General features: G+C 39.0%; 1 protein-coding gene across 1 annotated transcript in view; it reads left to right on the forward strand.

The window, feature by feature from the left end:
* The first annotated feature begins 4,711 nt into the window (after nt 1-4,711).
* FYB1 (FYN binding protein 1) overlaps nt 4,712-22,968 on the forward strand; it is a 49,860-nt gene continuing 31,603 nt past the window's right edge. The window contains exons 1-2 of the mRNA XM_040580266.1: nt 4,712-4,884; nt 10,449-11,595. Of these exons, the coding sequence (XP_040436200.1) occupies nt 10,476-11,595 (1,120 nt within the window). The 5' untranslated portion in view covers nt 4,712-4,884; nt 10,449-10,475. The remainder of the gene's footprint in view (nt 4,885-10,448; nt 11,596-22,968) is intronic.

Genomic DNA, 22,968 nt, shown 5'->3' on the forward strand with positions numbered 1-22,968 from the left:
GGGCAGCTGCTGAAACGGCCACTTCCAAACTCTCCGGCTGGTGCTGGCTCCCTCCACGGCAGGCTGAGGCCCAGCCCTGAGGCCCAGAGCTGGCCGGGGCCCCTGGAGCTGGCGGTGGGGGAGGGCAGGGTACAGGCACAGCCACTGCCGGGGCACAGGGCAGGGGGCTGAGGGGGCACAGGATCAGGAGGGCAGGCGAAAGGCTGGCCACGCTCCCCGGCTGCCAGAGCTCCTTTCCCCACTCGCACTGCTTATGCCCTGCCTTGCTCCTCCGTCCTCCCTCTCACCCCAGCCTCTACTGATTTCCCCTCATTACACAGCTTCTAGCAACTTCACAGCCAGAAAGACAGCTTGCTTGTCAGCCTGCCTGCTTGCTCACTTGCCTTACCAAGATGGCCATCATGTCCTCTCCACATCCCACTTTCCTCAGGCTAGGAGCTGGTTGCTCCAAACTCAGCCATCACAGCTACATGCACATCACCTGCAACTTATCTCATTAAATCACCTAATAAGTTACAGCTGGTGATCAGCTGTGGACCTCGGTGAGATATAAACTGTGGGATGTGGTGGGTGATAGTGCTGTGGCAAGCTCCAGGAGTCCTCCCACGGTGTGATTCATGAAGCAGTGCCTGTATGCATCAGGCTCTTGATCACCGTGGTGAACTCTGTGCTTTCAAGTGGATTTTCTGGTGCCTGTAGAGGGTTTAGCAAAGGCCTGGTGTTCCCATTTAGTGTCTCTGGAGCATTTTGTTCTGTGGCACTTCTTTCAATTCCCACCAAATTCCTGCCACTGAATCCAGACAGACACAGGAACACCAACACCAGCAAAAACTGCGCAGCTTGCAGGGCAAAACAAGCCTAATCCAAAAACTGCTTAATCTGAGCCACCTGTGTGAGTGAGCTTTGCATCAAAAGGGGCAGGGAAGCGCCTGTGACATGGCAGGGGCACTAAGGGACAGCCCAGGGGCAGAACACAGAGCAGGTAATGCAGGGCAGTGAAGATGAATAATTTGGTGGACTGTGGCTGTTGATACCTGAATACAAGGTTTGTATTCAAAGAATTACTTGATATTTGAGTCAACCAGAGCATTTCTAAGGTCAGATGGCAAAAGAAAGACTTTTGGCTTTTTGCATGCAAGATTTTTTTAATGGTAAGATTGGGGGGTTTTATGGCAGATACTTTCTGTCAGCTTTAGATGTCCGTGGGAAGGACTGTGCTCTGGAAGGAGTGGTTTGTTACAGTGCATACACCCAAGCAGAAAACGAGGAGTGTAACATGCATGTGACCGTGATGCTCTGGAGCATGCTGGGCTTTCCCCTATGACAGAAATAAACCCTTCACAAAGCAGTCAGGTTAAGGAGACTCTGCCAGTGTCATCTGATTTCTTTCTGGATTTTGCCAATTCTACCTTTCTCTAGTATAGAAAAATATAAATAATGGAAACATATTTCTGCATTCCTTGTTCAGACAAATATGAATATGGTAATAACCATCAGCAGTTATAGGTTTATAGGGAATGAATTATGACAATTCAAAAGAGCCACAGCATTGACTTGAGGAGGTTCCAGGGAATCCTACATGTCAGCTGTCCACAAACAGTATCTGGAAAGTCCAGTCATTCCCATAAACACGACAGTGCCTGTAGACATGACAGGATACTGCTAATACGCTCATGATCACATCAGACTTGTCAGAAATACTAAAACCACCTTCAAATGGCAACCCAATGGAAATGCACAGCACATTTTTCAGGAAGTCCAGCCCCATCTGCAGACACAAAGATAATGCAGACTGATGCTACAAGAAGTGTTCGTTCTCAGAGCATGCTGTAGAAAATGCAGGCAGAAGCTCCCAGTGATGTTCAGAAATATAAAAGGTTTTACTGAAAAACAGTATTTTCCAAAGTGATGATGTGATAGGATCACTGCCATGATCCTGTCATGGCAGGGTGGTGCTTTTCCACAGAATTTCTGGCTCTGGGGAGTGCCACAGCATTGCTAAGCGGGACTGTTAACTTGCCTTGCCCTCTTATGAGGCTCACGTACTTGAAATGTTAGCCCCCTGGAGCATCGTGAAACCAGACAGACTGTGTCTCTCTCAGTAGAAGTATGTACAGAGAGATTATCAACAGAGAAAGATGTCATATCTGCTGCTGCCTCTGGTCTGCTACGACAAGGCAAAAGCCCCATCAGAATGAGGAGGAGGCAGGAAGAGAAGTTTTAGTGAAAAACTGTGCTAACATCGGCTTTCTCTGGCTAAGCACATATTTGCATGGGTTGTGTATTACAGATATACAGGGGAACACTATTCTGAATTAGGAAGGAGATTGTCAAACATGCTTTAGTGATATTAATGCACCTGTCGAAAGGTGCTCTTCTGTGTACTTTTTTTCCCCTATATATACATAGTTTAAGGATTACCTGCCCTAACCAAGCATTTCTGTCTTTTTCTTCTCTGACCTTACCACTAACTCTGTTAAGATCTCTCACCTGTTTTGGGATCATAGACTAAGATCAGTGAAATGAAGAAGGTTAAAAACAACATGGAAAGAAAATAAGATATTTTTGTTTTTTATCATGTCGCTTCAGTTTACCACCTCCAACAGTGGTACTGACACAGCTGTAGAGGTAAAAAGATCCTGACTATGATATTCTTTGTGAGCATTGAATTGGAAAGCCAGAGGTGTGAGGTGGGAGTGCTTGACCTATCAAACCATTTCAGACCACGGGACAACATCAGTATATGAAAGACGCCTTAAAAACGTGGACTAGCACTTACAGCAGAGAAACTCGGTGAGGCTCTTTTTCTCTCCCTTTTTCTTTACTCTGTTTCTGACAAATTTAATTCCTAAGCAGCCACTTTTCCCAAAGGTACATGGAACAGAATGTTGAATAAATGCCCTGTTAAAAAAAAAAATACTTATGGCTGCAGTCAAAAAAGCTGCACATGGGAACAGTAACACACCATTGCTATGCTGCAATTTAGATGCTAGGTTTGGTCAACACAGAGTCTAGCATGTCACACTTACACATGAGAAGGCATTATCATTACTGACATTCTTATCTTGCTTGAATATAATATTGTGATTTTGTGGCTGCTGCTGCTGTTGGCTCTTTGTGAAAAATAAAAAAAAAAAAAAGGCAAAAAATCTATAAGCTGATTACAGGCTCGTAGATCTTGTTCCTTAAAGTATTAATTCCTTCAGATTCTTTCTTCAACTTAAAATAGCTAATTATCTCAAATCATTCACAAACATCCTTCACAGAAATAAGTGGGAAAAACAAAGAGGATCTGGGAAGCTCTTGCACCTGCAAGTGCAAAATGAAGCATGTGGTAGACATTGCAGATGCATAACTTTCACAGCAATTTCACAGCATAAACAGTTGTTTTCATTGTGTTTGTTGCAACTTATATTCTCAGCAGCATTCTGTCAGTTAGGGATGTATTTATTTCTGTGTTTTGGTTGAAAAAGAAGATGACAGGAACAGTCTAGCATTCAGAGTTGCAACAATGAGTTTTTTCTTTGATCATTGCTTGATTTTTCTAACACTGTGCTCAAACTCTTGCAGTGGTGTTTACCCATGCAAAATGACTACACTGCTGCAGTTAGTGTCTTAAAACCATCATGAAGACCACCAGATAGAATAGCAAGAGCCACAGTCTAATCTGCATTAATATTAAAAAAATGCTTCCTCATTGATGATGATTGTTTATTTTCACAAATAAAAACGATTTTACAAATAAAATACAGTTTAGCAGAATCAATAGCATGAAGAACTGCTTTTTTCCCACTAAGAAAAAAAACATTGTGTTATGTAACAAAAAAGTTACCATTGGCAAGTGGCAAATGTCAAGCATGTGGCAGTGTTTTTAACTCAAATAAGCTCCATCCAGTACTCTGATAGGCTTCTAAACTAGTTAAGATAGAAGGTTTTGTCAAATTAAGCTCTAAATATCAAGCACTTCCAATACCTTAGTTTGACACCCAAAAATGTTTTAAAAATACTAAGAAAGTTGTGCAGAAGTGACAGACAATAAAGAAAAGTCAAATAACTTTTCATGAAGCTCCAAGACACACAATTTTTCTTCTGCAATCTCACCCCCATGCACAGCTGAAGGTTTACCTTCAGCACAAACACAGGTTTAGAATTTCTTGTGGGTCTTATTTCATCAATATTGTTTTTTCTATCCCATATCATCTTTGAAGCCTTTAATTTGTGTAATGAACTCACAGGTAGAAGGGCAGAAGAAATGGATGATCATAGGTTTTTTTAAAAAACATCTCCACATAGCAAAAGCTTTAAAAAAACTGACCAGTGGAATCTCTTGAGATCCTACTGGCAAAGGCAGGACCAAGCAAAGGTGTTAGCTGGCAACTGGTGAGTGAGAATGCATGCAGTGATTCCCAATGGTAGCAGGGGACTAGACCAGATGACCCAAGAGGTCAGTTCACTCTTGTATTTATGCTTGTAATTACCACACATGTTTCATTATCTATTATTCTGTAGACTCAAGTTTGTATGCACCAATATAGCTTCACAGGACTCTGCAATATGGGGTAAAAGCAATACTTTTAGATATCACATGGCTAATACTGCTGATGGCAGCAGTCAAACAGTCTGAACACATTTTAGTTCCCTTTTCCCCTACCACTTCTTGCCTAATATCCTGAGGAGGGCAGTTTTCTCTACTGATCATGATAAAGAAACCCACAAGCGACATTCTTACGCAAACCCTCCCTGAGAAGCAGAACTCCTCTTAGCAAACCAGGCTGTTTAGGCTCTTAGACCAGGCTGTTAAGGTGATACACGCGTGGATTGTCACATTGAGGGAGCCAGTTTTTCTGCCTATATCAAAATATTGGGGAACTTCGCGGAATCCAGGTAAGCTGTTGTACATGTTTGTCTTAGAAATAAATGTGAAAAGTTCCAGAGGAGTAGAATCAGTACAAGGTATTACATATAACCTCATATAACTGGAAATTTTAACTTTAGATTTTACTTACAGTTTGTTGTGGAGTTGAAAAGATGCCAAGCTGACAAAATGGAGTTTTCTCTCTCTAAGTTTCACATTTCGTTCCCTGAAATTTTACTGAGAACATTCCTAATCTAAGTGATCTTTGTATTTTGAATAGCAACAGATATAGTATCATTTACAGGCAATTATTTTCTAGTAATTCCTTTTGCATTGTTTGTGGCTGGTTGAGTCTTGGGTGGGGTATCTTGAAATTTTAGAAACAGAGGCAGGAACTTTTCAGTGGCAGGAACTCATTTTTCTTCCTTGAGATTTGGAGATGTTACATTAATTTCACTGGAATAGCCAGAGTCAAATCAAAGATGTTCAGAAGGCAGTCACTGTATACACTATATATAAACATCGTTCTGACTAAAGAGGTATCTGCCTGCTGCATTTCCTGGGCAGGCTCACTAGAAAATTTAAGTTATCCTGAAAGCTGTTGATTAGCATATGGGAAAAACAATTTTAAAACCCCAAATTATTAAGTATCATGAAACTCTGTGCTTATATAAAGCCATGTTAAAAAAAAAATCATAATTCTATTTCAGAAAGTTATATAAGTCTGTTTTTATTGGATAGAAGTTCTTGGTGGAAAGTTGAAGCTGCCAGGCTTCTGCTGTTGAAGATTGAGTTGACAATTGTTGGTAGGGTGGGTTTTTTTTTTTATTTTTACATAGACAGGTACCAAAAAGAAACAAGAAAATAAGACTGAAACTGTGTGAAACTTATCAGGACATAGGATGAAGAGATGGCCATGTATGGATAGATACTTTGGCTTCATGCATAGGCTGTGACAGCAATACTTTGGGACCAAGCTGGAATGTCATCTGGCTGTTCCGGACAAGCCCTACACCTTCACTAGTTCTTATCTCAAACTGACCTGGAGTGGATGAACTGTATTATCTTCTCATGTCCCTGCAATATGATGTAGTGAGTCTTATGATTAGGTAAAAGATGAGAAAAAATGACAGGAGAGGGACAACAAAAGTGCAGAGGAATGCACAAAGGAAAAGGTAAAGAATACAGTGTGATCAAGCTGGAACACCATCTTGTCTAATTTTGACAACAACGTGTCCTCGTAAGTGTGCTGGTTTTGTCTTGCTGGTGTTAGAGGGATATGTGAAACGATGTTCTCAGGACAATGTAGAGGCTGTCAGCCTCTCAACAGGGAATCCTTTAGATTTGTAATTATCCTTTCCATCCTACAGACTGCCTTTCAAAAAAACCCTCAGACAGCAGAATAGCCTGGCTCTTCATTATTTAGTATCTTATTAAAGCTTGTTTCTCTTGTATACCAACCATTATATTAACAAGTTTGGACGGATGCTGTCTTTCTGCCTTCTTTTCGTACTTCCCTTTCTTACACTCATAGGTACAGAGTATTGCGACATCTTAACTCCACTTTCCAAATGCTGCACTCACTATTACAGGGAGTCTTTTTGAGTCATTATAACTAGACACAACGGGAAGAAAAGCAATGTGGAAATGTTCTATCTGCTCTGGAAACAACAAAGTTGTATAACAATAATTCTGAAGTCTCTGTCTGGAAAAGGAAAGAGCCATGCAATAATTTATGACAAATTCAGAATGGCACTAGCATCTAAACAAGCAGCTAAACTCCCTCAAATCCACCAGTTTCAGAAGAACATGAATCAGGCCTGCATAAAGTTGCCAAATAATTTTCAGATCTACATTCTTCTGTAACTTTCATACTCCATATTCCTAGCCTTTTCTGTCCAGTCCCTTATTCCTTATACCCTGTCCATGGGTCAGAGCTCAGTTCCCTTAGTGGTAATCAGCTTCTCTGGTTATTTCACTGTCACAAGTATTCATGAGTATACACACTTTTCGTCTTAAAGGAATAGCTTTACAATCTTTATTTCATTACTTTCTCGCAAACTTATCAAGATCTGATCCTGATAAAAGATCATATGTTTCTAAAAGGCCTGTTTAGACCCTATCATATAGGAATAGAAAAGAAAATATTACAAGTGAGAAGTGAAAAGATGGGTTGGTTTTTTTCCCTTACAACTCAGATCTGCATGTATTTTAAAGAATTGTACAACTCCTTGTACAGTCAACAGTTACATATACTTCGTTTGCTTAATTCAAGATCATATGCACACTCATCTCCTATCCCTTTCACTGATCCAGCGTTGCTGTTTGAAGAAAGAGCAACCACAGGGGAAACTGAAGTGAAATGGCTTCACAGAGACTGGAAAGTAAATAATGACAACATATTTATGCCAAAACAAAACAAACATTTTTTGATTAGGCTGCCAGTTGAGACAGGAATGGTCACAGTAAATTCAGCAAGAATACAGTTGGAACCTTTGTTTTTCTTGTGTTCTCATTACACTGTACTTCTATACAGAAATGTGCAGTTATATTATAAATAATGGAGAATTTCACTTGTTTGCACTGAGGTAATGAAGATCTAGTTGCAGAAGAATTGTGTACAAGTGTATCTCGGTATGTATGTGAGTCTCTGTTGAAGGCAGTGGGAAGCTGGGAAAGCACTTTGTATGCAAGTCTCCTTGATTAATCTATGGCATGGGAACTAAAACCTGGGTATTGTTCTAGATTTGAGCAAACACATTTGAATAATGCAACCATCTCCTATCAAATTAAATGTTACTGAGTGCCTTATGTGCTGCTTCCAGTTTAGATCAGAAGCTGAAAAGCAAAAAATGTTTTGTATTGAGTTTCCCAATAGATCACAAAGAGAAAGTTCATAAAATACCCCAAGTACTTCTTGCATGAGACTCCTCTGTCCCACAGACACTCTGCATTTTAGAAGGGAAGGGTAGAATAAACTTAACCTCACTTCAGAATCTTTTCAAGTTCCTGTTCAATGATTTTCAGCCTAATGCTAATCTGTGTGCTAACAAAATAGGTAATGGCCACAATGATTCTCTCTTTTTCCCAGTTCCCCATCTGTCTACCTGGCCAGTCAGGCTGTGCATTAGAATCCACAATATGGCTTCTAGTATAACGTAGGTTATAAAAACAGGAACTGGTGACGTACGTTATAAAGAAGCAGAAAGATTTCATAGGGTTTCTTACTCTCTTCTGATTCCTAGTGTTACGTTTACCACATACTACTCACTGTAAGTAAATGAGAGAGGCTACAATGCTAGTCTCAAACCCTTCCACGTGCCTAGCACCTTTTCACTCTTGAAAAGTCTGTAAATCTGCATGACTAGGGCAGGATTTGTTCACAGTACTGGGAAGAAATTTGTTAAAAGTAATCCATTCACAGTCCTAATGTGGCAGTAGTGAATGGTTCAGTCCGTATGAAAGCATGTGTGAATGTAATTGATATTGCTATTACGAAGATGTAGAAAACTTCTCAGAAACCAGTTATTATTACAAGAACAGTTTCTTCAAGGCCACCATTTCCAGCTTCCGAAAGACCTACATGCTGAACATCTCTTGTCCAGAATGTTCACATTTCTGTAGCTTGACACTGCACATTTTCTTACATTTCAAATGTAAGAGGTAGCAGAAGAATCAATTCATTACTATAACTTTCAGAACACACGAGCTGCTGAGTTAGCCAAGCAGCTGATCAGATTGTAATTGATAAGTTCTGAAGACTTTAGACACTGAGGTAGAGTTCTAGTATCTCTGATGTTTTAGATTTTATTACAGAAGTTAAAAAAAAAATAATCATTCATTAGTACAAAGTCAAAAGGCATCAGAGACAAAAGGGCTTGTTATTTTCTCTGGCATTGCAATTAGCTTAACTTTCTATGTAAGTGGGTAAAATCAGTGCTTTGTGAGGTATTGTGGGAAAAATCTTGAATCGCTAGTGATACATATATGTATCTCTGCAGCGTAATTTTGTGTGTGTGTGTGAGTGCATATGCGTCAACTAGCAGTAGATGGTTTGAACCTGATAATCTCTATAGTAAATGTGTACTTCCTCCCTTCCCTGTATGTGCAAAATATGGTGTTCTGGGGATAAGTTTCGTATACGATCTATCTTGTTTTGCCTGTATTTATTTTAAGTAACTTTGTAGTATAATACAAACAGTTTGGAAGGGCTTTCTTGGTGACCCTGAAAGACTGGGAAAGCTAACTTGAAGTTGCAGAGGTCACTGTTAAAACTGTTCCAACATAACGGGTAATTCACATAATGGCATACAATCAAACAGAAGGCAAAAGGAGCAAAACCCCAATCTAGAAGCTTTTGTTAATGAAGTAGAAACAATTACTGAGCATCTGCTGAACTGTACTGGGTGAAGATACAATTAATTCTTCAACTTTCCAATTTTTTTTTTTTTTTCATATCCCTATTTATTGTGCATTGTAGTGATACTCCTTTGTTTCCAAACGAATCATCCGGAGCCCTTCATAGTTACAACATCCCTGATTTATACCATTAGTCTTACATTTTAGTTTTCACAAACAAAACAGATCTCACTGAAGTTGTGAATCAGATATGCCAATGCATCTGCCATAGCTGCACCCCTGCTGCTACTGCCGGCTGGGAAAGGACTCCCCCCTGCAGAGGGCTCCTGGACCCAAAGGTGGCCCCAGCCCAACACAGCGGGACTAGCTCGCTCCCCTTCGCCCCCATTCTTCACCGCACTGAGTTTTAATTGTACTGCATTCCAATGTATTGAGGTTTTGCCCTTCAAATTAAAGACTGGTTCTGAAAGGTATTGAATAGGGCTGACCAATTAAAACATTCTTGAATGAAGCTGTGTTTTATCCACTTGGAATTGTTCAACATTTTTTTTCCCCCCCCAAGAAGTAACTTTGACTGTATCTGGGTGTATTTTTTGTCATTTCTTCCTATTTTATTCCACATATTTTAATTTTCCTTCCACAAACGCAGTTTTCTGAGATACAAAATGGAGAAGAGACACAAGGACAAAATGTGGGCAAGGGGGTAGCAGCAGGGAAGAAAATTGCTGAGAAGGGAAAGAAAACCTGACACACACCCCAAACCAAAATTCTGTCTTCACAAAGGAACTTGTAGTGCTCCAAAGAGTTGGCAGCAATAACGTTAGCTTGGATCCAGGTTCTAGTACAATCTATGCTTCTCACTGTATGACATTCACATTTTTAGCAATGCATTAATTTTAAAGTAGTGTGTATTTTCTTATATTTATTAAATGCTCAGTTCCCAATTCCAGAAATAAACAGAAATTATAATATGCCCAAAAGGAGTTGCATGACCGCTCTCTAAAGACAGCACTCCCACTGAAATTTTTTTAAAGATTGTATAACCAAAGCAAGAATATAACAAAATGCTCAGCTTCTCTAACCCTACAGGAAGATGTGCTACAATATCTCCACAGCCAATCAGCAGTACTACAAGCCTCAGACCAGGAAACTCTTTAAAGTACAGTATGTGTGAACATTGCAACGGGGACTTTCTCATTGCTGCTCTTTCTTTTTCTCTTCTTTATGCTCATAGGATGTCAAGGCAGATGTGAAATCACTCATGGCGAAATTTAACAAAGGTAGCAACCCCACAGAGGATACATCTGGTAACAGTCGACCTTTCAAAGTCCCAGGACAATTTATCCATACAGGATTACAGACAAAGAAAGCAGCACTTGAGAAATTTGCAAGTGAAGGAACTATATCTCCTCTTTCAGGACCCAGTACCCTCCACAAACCTGCTCATCCTAAGCCTCCTCTGGCAGCCAAGCCTTCAAATGACGATAAAACAGAGAAGGATCTAAAGTCCCCATGTTTGAAACCAGTGGCACAAAGGTTTGGGGTTCAGCTTCAGCCAACTAACAGAGAAAATGATGGAAAAGCTGGATGCACTAAACCCCCCACCAAAACCAGTGACCTGGCAAAAGAAGAACCAAAGCCTCTGTATCCTAAAATTGCAGGGAACAAGTTTCTTAACTCTGGTCCTCATGAGAAAGAAAAAAATCCTCTGGGGAAAAAAACAAATTCAAATTTTGTACCACAGGAAAGTGAGGCAAAACCAGCATTTTCAAAAGTAACTGCAGTTAAGGAAAAGTTCATGTCTGCAACACAAGAAAATGAGACCAAGCCTTCTTTCTCTAAACCACGACTTGCACAGAAACCTTCTCTCAACCATGAGGTTACCCCCAACGAAGACACTTCTAATAAAAATGTGTTTCTGCAAAAAGGACTATCAAGCTCTAGACCAAATATACACTCATTTAAAGCAGCAAAGGAAATGGATGAAAATAGTAACCGTGCTGCAGAAGCTGCAGGCAGTAATTTTTTTAATATGGCTCTGAAACCTACTGGCCACTGGTCCAGCTTATCTCAAGGCAATCATGAAAACGTGGAGAAAAAGACTGAAGAAAAGGAAATGAATGCTGCCAAGAACATCCTTCTCAACAAATCCGTCCAGGAAGAATCAGGTTCTTCTTCTAAGTTCCGTAAAATGAACACAGAGCTTGCTGCAGGAAGGTCATCAGGTGGATCTCAAGAGAAAAAGGATGGGAACAGGAGCTCAGGACCCCCTATGCAAAAATCCTTGCCCCCACTGTTCAGCCTGGGCCAACCCCCACAGAAGCCCAGCAGACCCCCCAGCGTGGACCTGGAAAAGTTCCGCAAGAGGATACCAAAAGACAGTGAGTCCTCTCGGTTCTTGCTTTCTTGGGTAATGGCCTTTTTATGCATTTAGTATCTAGTTCATTCCAGGTGGAACCCCCTCTTCTGTTCAGAAGTAACAAGACATGCATTAGAGAAGCCCTTAAAGCTTTAACTTATGTTTGTGTCTTTTTCCGTACAGGACAGAAATCAAAATTATATTCTCCCTACCCCAGTGACAAAGTGTAGGATGAATGCTTTCTGTACTGGCTTTATTTGTTTTTCTAAACTACTGAGATGTAGCTATAATTTGTGTCAGGGAGTTTAAGTATTTTTCTCAACAGACAGTTAAGTCCTGACTTCCTATAAATGAGATGCTGATGTTGTGTCCCCTGTTCTCAACAGCAACTTCCTGGGTGCAGCTTGAGGGCCACCAAAATGATACGCTACAGCCTGTAGTAAACACACTTTTTTCTTTCTTTTTTGCCTTTCACAAATCACAGTGTGACCCTATAAGTTGCTGTATTTTAAAGTTTAGAAAGTTGCAAAATTACAGAATCAATTATTCCCACATGGAACTCCATCAATTTTACACCCATATCTGAATCCAGACTCAAAAAGCATATCCAGGACTTGGCATTTTCTGTTGAGTTTGCAGGACTTCAGTAGTGTGGCAATCAGTAGCATCTGAGGTTCTGCCTCACTATTTTTGCAAAGAACCAAGCCTCTGAACTTTCTGATGGTCATAATCCAGGCATGAACATGAAAGCCTATCACTAGGTATTTGTAAAATCTGAGATGGTCATGTGTGTGATGAGACCTTCTGTAAATACATTTGAAATACCTGGGAAGACTCAAATCCCTGTGAAGAGCAGAAATTCCTGTGGCTCCACTCCCGCAGAGTTCTGCTTCAGCAATTTCGTTTCACTGCATAAGAAAAGTTGCAACAACAATATAAGCTGTTTCTAAGGCACTCAAAATATGGCCTTGAAGATCTCATGTAAAAATGTAGTTTCCTGAAGTCTGATTCACGTATACACTGTCACCACCTGAAAGAAAAGATCAGTTTTGCAGAGGTTCTGCATCTCCTTAATTGTCCCTTAAATCACCTGTATTTCAAACTTTAGGCTTAAGGTTTTTTCTCCAAAGGTTTTAGGCACTCAGACAACTCTAAAAACTTAAAATCAGCCACTGCAGTTGGAATGGGTGATGCCAATTGACATATTTGTATTACAAGTTTTATAAGAGCTGAAGGAGGCTTTCTCTTTTTTCTTATAGCACCAGGGGCTAGGAACTATGATTGCATAAGAAATTCTGATCACATTTTAAAATCAAAGTTTTAAGTTGTATGGGTCCAGAGGAAACCTGTTCTTGATCTCGGTGCCTGAGAGAAAGGAGGACAGAAATGAAAATTTCTTATTGTATTAAATTTTTATGGGATTTTCTTCTTCTTTTTCTTTTCTTTTTTTTTTTTTTTCTTTCCTTAATGCACTGCTGTCTGCACTGAGCTCAAGAACCAAAGAATATACTCAGTCCTCACATGTATTTTGTTAGCTCAAGTAAAATTAACTGTTTGTGTCCTGTAAGTAATTGTCAGGCGATACACACAGCTAAGTGCTTTCTGATAATGAGGTGCATTTCACCTACATTAGTCAGCCTTAACCATCTCTCTTAGATTAAGCAGATCAAACTGAAGGCTTAAATTTGCAGTGTAGTCAGAGGGAAAGGGAGATGCCCAATGCCATTTAGATGCCTAATGCAGCTGACAACAGATGCCCTGAATAGCTCCACACTGTGCATGTACAGTAATACACCAGGTACATTCATATAATTTAATTGATACAGAATTTGCCCTTGTGCCTTCCGTAATTAGAATACAGTACGACTTGTGTTTCAGCAGCTTTGAATACACATAAGACTGGTCTTCCTGAGACCTAAGACATTCAAAGGGGTTATGATTGGATGAAAAAACTGAGAGATTACTTTCTTTAAAGACAAAAAGCCATACTAAAAACACAGTGTGCATGCAACTATATGTTCTGTTATTATTAATTCCACTCAAAATAGAAATGTATCAGTAATATAAAATGTATTTTCCTGTCAGCTGCTACATTCTGGTTTTCCTGTGTCACACTACAGTTATGGTAATTTTCTCAAAAATCCATGATCAGGGCCAGATCCTTAAATGGTGTAAATTTGTGTACCTCTTTAGAAGAAGTATGCCAATATACGACAGTCTGAGCAGTTGACCCTTCTCCACAGAACACTGTTCAGCATGGCCAGCTTTACTTGAGTGCCCAGAGCAGTCTCAAAATTGAAAGGCAGCATTTTCAGCAAATGCTCTGATTAAATAAAAACAGTAAGAGCTTTGCTAGCTAAAACTTCAAGAAATCGTAGCAAAAGCTGGAAACACCCAAACCTGCAATTTATTTTTTTAAAATACATTTTTTAGTTTATTTTTAAGTAATTAATGGAGGAATTATTTTATTTGTTTGTTTGTTGTTTATTCCATTATTTAATATTTTTTCATTTCTGTGCAGTTACAGACACAGAGCATTTTCTTACCCTCTTTTTGTGTTCCTAACCTGAAGTTTAGATATATTTCTCCTACATGTTTAAAATTAATACCGTGAACACAGCTGTAAGGATAATACCAGAACTTTTGCTAGAAGGAGGATCTCCAGTTGTCACTAACCAGCACTAGGGTAGCCACTGGCCTAGATGAGTTGCACTGGGAGCATGAGCTAAGGATGGAGCTGCACAGTGTAGTGGCATAGGCTGTTCTCCAAACATGTTGCAAAATACACACCCAGCTCAGCAGAACGGAAGGATCAGATATCGTCTTCTCTCCTTCACAGTCTTTGGGTCAGGGCAAGAAAGATTTAGAAACCACGTCAATATGAAGGTGTTTATAGTGGCCCTGAATTTCAGCCTTCCTCTCTAGAGCTGGCACGTAGACCTTGATGTTCTGTTTGGCTTTAATTAACAGGCCTGATTTCTTTGTGACTAGAACCCTCCTTAGAACCATTCTGGTGGAGAGACCACATGTTCTAGAGTGAATCCTGAACAAACTCATTTTCAGCTCAAGTTATTCAGTGCTGTTGGGTTTCTTGGAACGTTATATTTGAATAACAAAACCTACCTGCTTTGGAAGGGTAGTTAAACTGAACTTTTTTTTTTTCTTTTTTAACTGTCATTTCAAGAATCGAAGTCATGTCAGGAAGATGCCACCCCCACAGCAGAAATTCTTCCTGCTCATTAGTTTGTCCTGATAAACAGCAGCTTGCCATAGTTGCTTAATTTGCCACTGTGATTCGGGTGCTGAGTAAAAGAAGAACAAGCACATGGAAATGGTTTTCCCACCCGACAAAGCTTTCTGAGATCTAGTCTTTCAGGGGTTTTGATCTGCACTAGGGAAAAAGTTGGGCCTTGTGTTATCTTTGAGAAAAGCTCCACAAGTGGCGATTGTTACACTCGTGTTAGGGGCATGTGCCTGGGCTGCAGAAAACCTTGTATTGCCTGATTTAAACCAGCAGTTTGCACTCTGCTTTCCCAGAAGTATCAATCCATCCCTTTTTGTTTGGTGGTTATCCTTTCTTATGAAAGCTACTTTACTGTTTTTTTGTAATCAGGTAGTCACTGTGCATGAAATAACTTTAAACATTAGAGGCTGAAGGACTTGCCTTAGTGCAGCACCCTTAGTCACGTGTGGGAGAAAGGTTTAAACTGTCATCCATGCCAGCATGGATACTAAGGGATGCTGGTTTTGTGTTGGCCTTGCTGTGGTTTAGAAATTTTCACCTAGTCCTGAAAAACTTTTCTTGATAAAACTTCTGCAGATACAATTGTCTTGCTGAGGAGATTTGACTATTGATGCATTAACATTCTCCACTGAGGGCAGGCTTTAAGAAATTCCTGTCTGGACCTGTGAATACATGGCACTCCAGTAGAGTCCTGTGTTATGTCCCATTACAGCAATTTTCCCAGAGAGTAGATCATACTTGTGTCAGCTCAGAATCAAGGAGATGCATGTGCTTTCTAGATTCAGAAAATAATACTAGTGGTACTGTTTCGTAATAAACACCTGAAGTTCAAACAGGGTTTTGTGAGAGAAAAGAAGGGAAGCAAAGTCATTTTGCTGACGGTTTTCCCATGTGAGGCCACAACCGTGCTGTTGCTTTCAGAGGATAACTGCACCTGGGCTGACCTTGGGGGAATCGTGCATGTGCAGCCAGCCACCCACAAGCCAGCTGAAGGCTCAGGGTCCCTAGCGCTCTAAACACCTCTGAACGCCTCATGAACAATCAGCGCTGGGGCTTCAGCTAGGGAGACTATTTTGAGCTGTACTGGGAAAAACGAAAGGAAAGTGGTACTGAATCTAGGAGAAAAGAAGGCAAGTAAGAAAATTCTTACAATTTGTAATTTGGGTTATGGTTGTGTCTGCAGTCCTCGCTGAGGTTCTGTTCTGTGATGAATTGCATAGCCACACAGTGACATGGCTATTTGTGTTGGGCAAGACAACCTGAGGGAATGGAGGAATTAGAATTAGAGGTGCATTGTCAAAATTATCACAACAATCTGTTGGCAAAGGACACTCCCAAAGGACAGCAAATGTCTTAACTGTCTTTGCAATGCCCCGTAGAGCCAGTCAGTTGTGCTATTACTTGCTGGCGAGATGAAACAGTGGTTTCCAAAGTTATAAACAGGGGACTTGTCTTAATCACAGCTGTTTAGTGCAGATTCTGGACTTAAAAGCTCAGTGTAGGTTTTCTTTTTATACCTCGGTGCTAAATTGGATTAAGTTATGCAACAGCTCAGTATTAAGGCATAAGGGGATAAAAAGAATTGTAAATTGAGCTAAACACTCCGTTTCTAAGACAGATTAATCTAAAATTAGGTGATGATATCCAAACAACATTGTTCAGGCTGGGATGAGGGTAGCTGTGTGTGATGATGTGATGCCTCAATTTGCGCAGGTGAACTATAGCGTACCATAAAACTCTGTACAGGTCAAGAAAGTGCCAAAATGGTGATTTCAGAATAGCATGATAATTATGTGCAATTATGTGCCTGGACTTTGCTACATTGCATTTTACGTAATACCAAAAATGCACCGAGGTGATATTATTTGTGGGAATTTGAAGACTTCAAGGCTTTCTACCTAGTCTCTTATGAGATTTCTTGATATTGATGTCTATTATTATTGGTCCCTCATACATTCACCAGAAAACTATGGAAGCAAGGTTGAAATTACAATCACACATATCTGTCAAAAACTTAACTTCGCTGGATCTGCTTAACTTTGTTGGATCTGCTTGAAAGCAACTACAAAGTCTGGATAAGAAGCTGTAGGTAGTTTTTAGTGGAAATGACTGCAAAACTTCTTAGCTTTCCTCTCCAGACATTCCTTGCTCTCCTCCTCTGAAAGTGAGAGAACCCAAATGATTTGTCTTTCAGCATCATTATACTGAAATATTTTACTCTTCTGAGAAACAGGAGAATCAATTTTTTAAGTTCCTAGAACTGAAGAACAATGCTCAGCTGAAATACAGTCAAATTGTGTATTTATCATGAAAGTCAGACCACAGCATGTGAAATGTCACACAACATACATAGTTTGGTACAAGTGCAATGAAATCCCCTGTGTGGGTCTGACCCCAAAGATGTCTTGTTCATGGGACTGGTATAAAGTCAGCTTCAAGTTTTCTAATTTCAGTATTATTTCTTTGGTCATCTTTCAGTAGTTCAACCTGTAAGTTCCAAAAGACCAGCTGAATTAGATTTCACTCAGTCTTTTTGTTCACATCTTCATTCTCCAGTTATAATTAGACACACCATAACTATAGAATATGCATGCAAGACTAGATTTTTCAATAAGCAAAGAGTGGACACATGCTTTTAGTCTGCTTCAGTCAGAAAGAAATTTTTTCAGATTTTTTAAGAGCCTCCCCAGCAATGAATATTAATGCTATGGAGAAAACCCTGCCACACTGAAGTTTTCGGAGCATTGTGTTTAATTTGTCAAGGATTTGCCATATAGTTATGCTAAAATATGTGGACAAGACTAAAAACTAAACTGCTGCTATGGTTTACAGCACCGAAGAAGATGAATCACTGCAATTTAAACATTCTGATAGAAATATGAATGACACAAGTTCTTTATCTGACTAAGGAAACAGATAAATCTAATCCAAGTTAATAGATAAAATAATCTTGAGGGAAATCAACATTCAGTATTTCCCTGCAGAAGATTGTTCTGGGTACAACTTGCTGTTGTGCATTAGGAAGCAAAAGTACACATGAAAACATTGCAAATTAGTATTTAAACTCATTGCCCTTGATTATTTCCTTAGCTAAAACAGTCTGCAATATCTTCCAAGTAACGTAATGTATGTTTTTATTCTAAAATAAATTAAATGTATCCATCAACAAAATATCAGAGGACAGTTCTCAGTTGTGAATTTTCATAGATTCTGTCATTGGCACATTCATGGATCTTCCTCTAAATATCTCCATTTTTGTTTGTTGGGCCTTATGTGGCACACTTGTTCCCTTCCAGATGATATGATTCTATTAAAATTAGCAGTAAGGTATGGATTGTTTATATCATAGTATGGAAGCGCAGAAATATGTTTTTCTCATGTATACACTTGTTATAGTCTACATATGAATTCTAGAGTCATCTTTGCACTTGACTCCACTAAGTCCCATTGAGTTAGCTATAATCATTGCTGAGTGGATACTTCAGAATCTAGGATGCAAAATTTAGGACTCTGAAGATAAACCATGCAAATGCACTGCTAATTTTGTTGAGTAAGCCTAACCAATCACTAGCAAATCCAAACTGCAAACCCACTGATACACAGTTTGAATTCTTCTGAGCCCACTTCTGGTTAGAATCAAAGTATATGCCTAATGTATTGTCTCAAAAGGTCTGGACTTCTGCAAAGGAGTGAATGAAAAACATGATGCGTTATGCTGTATTATAAATGTGTCCACTGTCCAGCAGTAGATGGGTTTAACACAACACCTTTGGAATTACACCACATACAAAAGGAGTCTTTGTGAAGGAGTGTTGAGAATACTAGTTAGAAAGGAGAATTTAATAGGAGGGGAAAAATACTCCTATGTCTTTATCATGGAAAGTGACAGAAAGGAAACTGCTGGAGAGAAAAACAGTAAAACTGATGGAATTGAGTAATTCTGTGTGTTTAATTATGTTTCCCTGTTTTAGTTTTTGAAATCTTGTTATTTCCTACACCTATTTTGATTCACATGAACAAATACTTCTGATGAATCTTCATCATTTGGTTGCATTACATGGATCACAGTACACAAGTAGCTTTACTGTACCAAAGCTGAAACTATTCTGAAACCTATCCATATCCAAATGTCAATATAAAGTATATCAATAATTTTAATTTATAGGTCAGTAAGAATGATATGAACTGGCTGAAACTTTCCCATTCCTTAAGTTGATACAAATTTTGCTGAAAATCTACTTTGCAAATAATTGTAGCAATGAATTGTAGACAGCATATCACATTATTTTATAGATAGCTTTATGGTAAAGGTGAAAAAAAAATATTTCCCATATATGCAAAAATATTGTGGTGATGAAGTTCTGGACACATTGCTGGTACCATTGTCGGAGAATGCATTTTAAACCCTAAAGGTTTCGTGTTTCACTAGCTCAAAAAAAAATGCTTTGTAGTCTGTTTACTGATAATTACAAGAAAGTCTGGCCTATGGTTCTCATATATCTGAAGTTTGACACATACTGAAATTTCTATTTTAGCTGGGAAGTCTTAATTTCTCTGTATGATATAAGTAATATTTTCTTAGTGGCTCACAGATTTAAAACCTACCTATGCAGCATGGATAATGTTTCAATTTGAGACAATATATACAACACTGGAGCAAGTATTTCCATCTTTTCATTTCCTAGACATATTTTGGTTCACAGGAAGGAACACTTTTAATGCATCTTCATCATTTGGTTGCATTACATGGGTAACAATGCACAAGTTAATAAGTTAATTAAGTTAGTCATCCAAATAGTTCATCACAGGAAACAGCCAGTCATTCCTGAAAGCTTTGATTTTAACTATTAAATACTAAAGTAAAAATTCAACATTAATAGAGAAAACCAAAATATTAAGCATTTCTTAGTAAAGATGTCAGGAAGCTTTTGAAAATGTATACTAACAAGTAATTTTATCCTAAAAGGTTAATTTTATTAACGAACATTTCTGTGTTCATCAGACGACCCTCCTAAAATGTGTGCATTTGGAACAATGATGTTCCTTGTTTGCAGATCCTGAAGAAAAAATGTGCAAACCTCCACTATTTCAATGCAAGACTTAGTCACATGGGAATTTTTTATGCAACTGATGTTTTATATATCAGCGTTTATACTCCTATGATTAATTTTTAACTAGAATTTCATGCTATGTATGACGTAATTATTTTTCAGATGGCATCATGGGTTTATGAAATTATCAAACCCTTCAGTAATTTGTTGGTTTGGGAAATAAATAGTCGCATTTTAAGTACATTTCTTTCAGTACATATTTTTTTGCTTGCCTTCGCATCATGGTATGCATTTTCATTTGCCTTTCCTTTCAAATATAAATGATTTATCAAAGATTTATTTTAAATTATTGCTATCTTACATGTCCTCCATCTCTGAATACTTCAGATTGCTGTTCTTTTTTCTTGCCTATGAAATGATACCATGCAATATAAAATTAACTGGCTCAGGTTTATAAATACTTCTAATTAAGAAAAAAAGCAATCATTAAAGCTTTCTATCAGATAATGAGAAGTTTCACCTATAGTTCAATTTGGAATTAATTTTCGTATTCCCCTGTAGATAAGGATAGGCTTCTGCAAATAATTATACATCTGTAGTTTGAAATCACTTTCCTTATGCCAGTCAGCGCTGCCCAGATGAAGTGTTCTGAAGTCTAACTTTAGATTTAGACATCATGAAGCTCAAACCTGCAAGCTTCTACATACTGAAGTACTTTGGATGAAACCTGTGGGTTTTCTTTTGGGAATAAGATTATGTGCATGCTTAGTATTTTTCAGCTGTCAACCTTAAATGTAGATTTAGATGCTTACTTTCAGGTGTTGCTCATACTTCATCTGCTTGTCCCTACATTCTCACATAGAATGGTGAAAACCCACTACCAAGTATGTGGTCTAGGACTTACTATTTTTCTCTATGTCATTTTAAGAATACAAGGCATTGAATAGGTGTTAAATGTGATGTGAAATACCCTTGAGGCAGTCTGTGCCTCTGCTCTAGAAACAAGATTTCCCAGTTGAGATCAATGATAAGTTCTGCTTAAAAAAAGACAAATTCTCCATCTGCTTCAATCATGTTTTTCATGATGTATGAGCAACAATCAGCAAAGTAGTTTTAAAAAGTTCCCCTTTCCCTTCCTCAAAAATTACTCCTGGTTTTGGAGGTGATTTCATTTGTACAAAGCTCAAAAAGCAGCTTTACCATCTAACTGGGAGTAGAATCAGGAGAGATAAGGACAATAAAAGAAAAGAAAATTAAGAGAAGATTGTACCCAGGGATTTCTTAAAGTAGGTGCTGGACTCAGGGAGGGCAATAATCAAAAACTTTCAGTGGCCTTCGTTTTCAAGGTGTGAGCAGTGTCCCCAGCAATCTCCGTGCCTCTGTTGGTACGGTATGTCTGTCAACAGCATCACCAAAAGCACTGAGCTTCAGTGATGTTGTAGGTTTACCTGCTTGCTTTGGGCAGCTCCAGAGCAGCATAATTGCGAAACCTGAAACTATGGCTTGTATCTGAACGAGTGTGTGGGTTAGGGAGCAGAGCACAGCTCTCTGCACATTATGAATAAAGTAGGAAGTGGGTGATCAGCTCCTGCAGGTGTTGTTGCACATTCTTAGCAAACCCTCTGTAAAACCCAGAAAGCTCCCAGATCTCGCATGCAGAAATGGTGAAGTGTTCCACAATAAAACTGAAAGCCAATGTTGCATTTGCAGGGTAGCTCAGAAGTATTTTGTTTTATGAAAGGATGCCACTTTAAAATACAAAACTTTTGACTGTGTAACTGCTTGAAAAATCCTGAAGTCTTTTTTTGTAAAAACTAAATAAATTCATTAGCAAATTTAAAGTTCCAGGCATTTTTTGCCTGCAAAATGTTTCCTTGCAGTACCTGATCATTGCCAGGTTTTCTTTACATTCATAAAACCAGGAGTCAACAGCTCCCTGCACCAGGGATCAAAGGGAATAAGGTCTTGCCAAAGACCATACACTAGGCCAGAGAAAGAGAGGGGTTGTCTGCTTTTTAGGATATGCAGTGAAGAAACACTTTTCCCTTTGTGTGCGAGAGACTCCCTTGTTATGGAAGGGATTTTCTCACATATGTCTACTGCTGTATGTTTATGGTCAAGTAGGTACGATCAGACCAGTCTTGAAATGGAAGGTAGTGTGATATGCCTTGCTATTCAGTTCCAGTTTTGTTTAGTATGCAGTCTTGGACTAGAAATTTCTGGGTTGAGGCAATAGATAGCTTAGATGCTACAGTCTGATACCTTGAACATAATCAAGAGTTAAGCTTTTTCAGCTAAGTCTGGACTGTGTAGAAACTAGAGGCCAGACTGATGGACTTGCAAGAGAGTCTGTTGCTGATAAGATGTAATATAGCTGTTCTGAGCTAATTTGGATTTTTTTGAGCACTATTACCGGCTTTGAGAACAGATATACATTATTGCTGCAATCCAGCCAAAGAGTGAGAAAAATATGAACAGCTGAAGCCAGACCACCCTCTGCCAGGATGGGATAGTTCCTTACTTCAAGGGAGATCTGTCATTGTTTCCAGTTAAAATCTTTGTGCCAAGTAATCCCATTCTATTGCATTCTAGTGGTGAATTGATCACCAGTGTTAGTGTCTTCAGCCAATGGATGTTGAACTGCAGGTGTGAGTGTTAAAAATGTTTTTTCTTTCTTTGACTGCTCCTGTTCTGCTGAGGTTGCTAATTAGATACTGTGCTTCATCTTTGTGCCAGTCTCTCATCCAAGCAGTGGAACATCCTGGTATTTAGGGAGGGAATAAATGGAGACATGTCATTTAAGCTTTGTCAGTACTGGGGCCCATATCACCCTTGCACATGAGTCCAATTTATTTTATGATTTTGAAAAGGACTGGGGAGAACTGGCCGTGGCCAAAATACTGGTTTGCCTAAGACTCCTATGCCACCAACTACTGTTTGTTGCATATGTTACTCCAGCAAGGACTCTAGGCACTGCTGAGATTTCCCTTTGATTTGCCACATATTTTGGTATTAGCAGCTCAGGACAGAGTAATTTAGTATCTCAGGACAGCACTGAAGATTTTAACAAAGTGAGAACTGGATGTCTTTTCCTTATCCT

Source organism: Falco naumanni, chromosome Z (assembly GCF_017639655.2).
Source record: "Falco naumanni isolate bFalNau1 chromosome Z, bFalNau1.pat, whole genome shotgun sequence".
In the NCBI taxonomy this organism is placed as follows: domain Eukaryota; kingdom Metazoa; phylum Chordata; class Aves; order Falconiformes; family Falconidae; genus Falco; species Falco naumanni.